Source organism: Nymphalis io, chromosome 6 (genome assembly GCF_905147045.1).
Source record: "Nymphalis io chromosome 6, ilAglIoxx1.1, whole genome shotgun sequence".
NCBI classification, from domain to species: Eukaryota; Metazoa; Arthropoda; class Insecta; order Lepidoptera; family Nymphalidae; genus Nymphalis; species Nymphalis io.
This window is the reverse complement of record NC_065893.1, coordinates 8,570,055-8,575,222: the sequence shown is the minus strand read 5'-3', so window position 1 is coordinate 8,575,222 and position 5,168 is coordinate 8,570,055. Positions and strand designations below refer to the sequence as shown.

At 32.1% G+C, this 5,168-nt stretch overlaps 1 protein-coding gene across 1 annotated transcript; it reads right to left on the bottom strand.

Annotated features, from left to right (window-relative positions):
- Positions 1-889: 889 nt before the first annotated feature.
- On the bottom strand, positions 890-4,776 carry LOC126769031 (uncharacterized). Its single transcript, XM_050487568.1, has 7 exons — positions 4,617-4,776; positions 4,057-4,167; positions 3,711-3,825; positions 3,143-3,265; positions 2,354-2,443; positions 2,212-2,278; positions 890-1,510 (listed from the first exon to the last, which is right to left on the bottom strand). The coding sequence occupies exons 1-7, from the start codon at positions 4,678-4,680 to the stop codon at positions 1,427-1,429; spliced, it is 654 nt and encodes a 217-aa protein (XP_050343525.1). The 5' UTR covers positions 4,681-4,776; the 3' UTR covers positions 890-1,426.
- Between the last annotated feature and the right edge of the window lie 392 nt (positions 4,777-5,168).

Sequence of the window (5,168 nt, the reverse complement as noted above, 5' to 3'; positions counted from 1 at the left end):
ATACACGATAATTGTTTAATTTAATTTAATACAATCTCGAAATCTAAGAAATCATTACCTAAATATTTTTTGTTTGCGGCCCGCGAGACCATGACTAATACCTAAAACTGCTGTTTGTGGTCTCAATCATGAAAAGGTTGAGTATCGCTGGACTCTATGAACATCTTAATAAGATTAGATTTTATGCCGGATACCCTAACAGTAATTATTACGTGTATGTATAGAGGTTCAAAGGATGCGCAATACACGATTGCCACAACAAGAACCGCGTTACCTCTCCACATTATCTTGGCTTCCACCCTCTCGCGTTGAATCTTGTTACGTCGAGTAACATATTACCGAGATTGCGATAAATATATTTGAAGATGTAGTTCGATAAGCTGACGGCAGTATAGGGGTCCGGTCATTCTACTTCGTAACACACTGTGTATAAGACAGATAACAACACTGCGGTGCAGAAGGCAATGGGAAACCTACCACTCTATTCAAAAAATCTTACGAAAAAAAATGATGAATGTATGCGATTAACGGACTTTTTTTACCGCAAAGCAGGAATACTGAGTATTGTCGTTTGAAAGGTGAGTCAGTTTAACAATAAGTATAGAGGACATAACTTCTAAGTTCTCAATGTTTGTAGTGCATTGATAATATAAGGAATGGTTAATGTTTCTTACAGCGTCAATGTGTAAGGGCAGTTACGGCGCGCTAATGGACCACATGATGGATTTGCTATCAGGTGGCCCAGTCCGCTGACCTTTTTGTATAAATTTATAAAAAACGGTCTTTATGAATATATAATATGTAATGTATTCCTCTACTTCTAAAGATTTCACAGCTATAGCTAAATTATGTAGAAGTTTTAAATTAATTGAAATGAATTGTGAAGCAATAGAAAGACATGGTTAACATTTTATTTTAGCGAAATATTTTTTATTCTTAAAGTAAAAGTGTTGTATTCGTGTTGTGTATGTATTCGTATGAATAAAATTGTACACTACTAATTTGTTTTATATCTAGTTAAAAAAAAGAACTGGACCTGCAATTTCGCAATGTAAATCGTTTTAACCCTGCCGGTGTAGTCATTTTAACTTTACAATTACGTTAAGCTAGGTCTATATTGAAGGACTATTCTGTAAGAACGAACTCGAAACTCCCCGTAGAAAACGTTCGTGAATTGTCTGAAAGAATTTTGCGACATTGACCATAACGTTTCATGAATACACGTATGAAAAAAGTATATCGCCAACAGTCAACAGAATCGGTTGTCAACATTTCACGGGTGAGTAATTAAGTGAGTTCTTACAGAATAGCACTGCTGTTCTGTAGAAAAAGCCTATAATTACAATATACGCTGATTAAATAGTTGTGAAAAAACTACCTAACTAAGATTATAGATAATTATATAGGTACAAATTGATGAGATTTTTCACATATGAATTGTTGTATTCGTTTCATTATCACTTTTTCGTTCAGGAGTGTACGGCGGCGGAGGTAAGCTGTTGTCATGTACCTGGTAATAAATGAGAGGAATATGTAAGTACTTGTAACATATATACCTATAATATTATAATCCTGTAAATGTCATGGCAATTACACTATAAATCATTATATAATGAATGAATGAATAGGCCATGTATAAATAGGTACATATATCTGTATGTATGTACTTATTTACACATGGCCTAATCCAACCAGGAGGATTTAAGACAAATAAACAACTTTGTCATTGAATTGATCCTGCTATCAATTAGTCGAGATCTTGAATAATCTTTGGAAGTAAAATTATAGGGAATGTGTACTGTTTGGAGTGCATAATACATATATATATATATATATATATATATAGTAGAGCTATTAGCAAATCGTTTGGAATATGCAAATCTATGTAAGTAGCTGTGAAGATTGTCACTGCTGGGCTAAGCTAAGCTACTAAGCTCCTCCTCATAGGGTAAGGCCTACTCTGTCTACTGCTCCAACACGCTGCTCGAATGCTGGTTGGTAGGCTGGCTGGTTGGTGGTAATTATAAAAACAAATTAAGCACATGAAAATTTAGGGTAAGATTAACGCGTTCTGACCACTGGGCCATTTCGGCTCTGCATCTAAGGTTTGTTTATATTCAATCCTTCTTCGATTGAAATAGGATATAGAGAGATGCATCTTCAATCATCAGACATCTAAAAAAATGAATCCTACAATATATATTAACATACAAATCCCGCATTAAGATATACAGCTGCAGGATATACCGCTGAACCCGAGGGCGCTGTTCTTGAATACCTGCAAATTAAACTGGTTTTAACAAACTTTTTTTTAAAAGTATAATATTAAATTTAATACATTTAGTTTCATTACTTTGGTGGAGCATCCCTTAAACGTTCATTTACGTATATTTGCAAACTCCCAACTGATAGTCGACTTTCATTCGAGTGGGCCCCAAGAGGTCTAGTAAAGAAAAGATCGGGTTATTGAAAAATGTTATTTTACGGAACTAAATAACAGTTTAATTGCAAAGCCTGTTATAAAATAATATTTTATTTTTTTCATTATTCGATGACAAAGGAAGTGATATAAAAACAATAGGTACCTACTTTTCCTTTTAGCCTTTTTAACATACCTATATTATTAAAAAAAATATAAGTATAAAATGTATGTTTTTATAATGATTTGTGAGAAAAGGCTTGAAGTATTCGGATTAAATCGAGAATAAACATTTTCATCACACAGTCAGCAATGTACCTATTATTAGTCAGAAGCTTAGCACGGATCTAGCGTTTTTTACGAAACTCTTAAGCTTACCTTAGGTAATAACCTACCTGAAGCGGTTTTCACAATTTTTCAGAGATACCTTTTTAGGTATCTACCTAATTTTACCTTTTTAGGTATCTCAATAAATATATTCTTTATTATTTAATAAGTAATAAAATATTGAATTTAAGAATTATAGAGTGTACATATTCAGATTTATGCTTGAATGCTTGTTAGATCAAAGTGGTACTGCAGACAATAAGTACTTATTCCTTTAGAACCATGAAGAAACTTAACTTGAAATTAGTCATATAAGTACACCTAAAAGTAGGTATGCGTTGGAGTATCATTATTTTTTTTTCAAATATTCGTTATGATTTACGATAAATATCATACCTTAGGCTTGTCACAGCACAAAGTTTGTAGAGCAATGTAAAAGTGGCAATAATTCCGAGCACGAGAGCGATAGCCATTATAATTTGGGAGCCAGACACGAGTATAATTTGGTCCAATGAGTCTCTGAAAAGTTAGAAATATTAACCTGTTAGGAATATGTCTAAACATTTAAAAAGTACTATATTGTCTGCGGTTTCATCCTAATATCTTTGATTAAATGTAGACAGTACGCCACATGGCTACGTGAGAGTAGGGTCTATACCAGATAACTTTGTACCTAACAATTAACAAATAAATAGTGGATAGTTAAACAAACAAGTCTAAAGACCTAGTGATAATAATACAGAAATATGACTACGAATGATGTATTTCTTATATTATTCGAGAGAGGTACATATATCGAATCTATATTTTGAAATAAAGCGCTGTCAAATTTAAGAGATTGATTATAAATATTGATATAATATATTTATAGAAAGGATGACGAAAATGCTACGTTATATTATTTAGTAACTACGCAATGCAAAGTATTATTATTTTAATATTATAGCATTTATTTGTAACAAACCTGCAAATCCAATTACCGTGTGGGTCATAACAAGGTTGACAGATACCCCGCCAGCATTGAAGAGTTTCGTTGGTTTGATCGCTGCAACAAGGCCCGTAACATTTTTCTCCTAATCCTGAGCAAAATAATAAATTAATCTTAATTTTTCGTAATAATTATACGTATATAATGATGGGAAAATGTAACAAAATGTAATAAAATATACGACAGATTTGTATAGAAATATTATAAATACTGACGTAAAAAAAAAACTTGGCTGTACGTATACTTAAATAATATCTAGACGTATAAATTATAACTTGATAAAAAGTATTATTTATAATTAATATAGGGAAAAATGTATTACCTGGACACAACGTACAATCTGTATTGTGATAATTTGGTACGTAGCCTGTGGCGCAGTAACAATTTTCGTTAATACACTCGAACTGTTCACCCACGCAAAAAGAACATACACCTGAAAGGTATATATCAATATTATTAAGTTTACCGATGTGCATATAGTGCGACCGAAAACTTTCAGTCTCTGTTGTGTTTTTACGCCTTAAGCATTCCGGAGGACAGACGGCATTACCTACAGTTGCCTAAATTGTTGGACTGGACTAGCCCCAAGTCTTTTAAGCTAATGCATCTATATGACTATTGATCACCTGATGATAATCAGGTGCAATTATCACAATATTTTTTAATGATTAACGTTTATATGTTTTGACAATTTTTATACAATATTAACTTCAACAGATAACCAATCCAATTATCACAACTATGATGCAAAATATACGAGTAGATGCTTGATTATTACTCTATTATATTTCACATTGAAACCATTACGTTACAAATCGGAGTAAATATAGGTAAATATAATTTTCCAAGAAAATAAAAAGATAAGCATATATTTAAATTTACCTTCACTTTTTCCACTTTGTACATGAATACTCATTAGCAAATACAAAAATACAAAGAATGCCATTTTAGGGTTTTCACCGCTACATTATAATTGAAAGCAAATGACAAATACAATAAAACTAAAACATAATAAATAACATATGCCCTAAACACCAGTAATCGAAATAGTAAAAGAGCATACTGATAATGTTATCAAAGATTTGTCGCGCTCTGATATAAAACTGTTATCGCTTTTCACGTCATTCATTCTATTGCATGAGCGTTTGCCAGGTGATTTGTCGCAACCTTGGTGAAAACCAGTAAATGCACCTACTGTGGCAAGACTGAGAACATTTTTTTATTAGGAATTAAAAAAGGTTACTTGTAACATGTGGGTACAGTGATGATGAACTGTTGAAAAAAAATCGATGTAAAACTGTATCCGCAATCTATCTATCTTTTTTTTAATTTGTAAACGATAAATTTTCAAAAACGTTTAAAAAATATAAATACCTAATGATTTAAAACTCCCTACATTGTGGACGTTAGCAATTTCAAATGTCGTAAGGGACA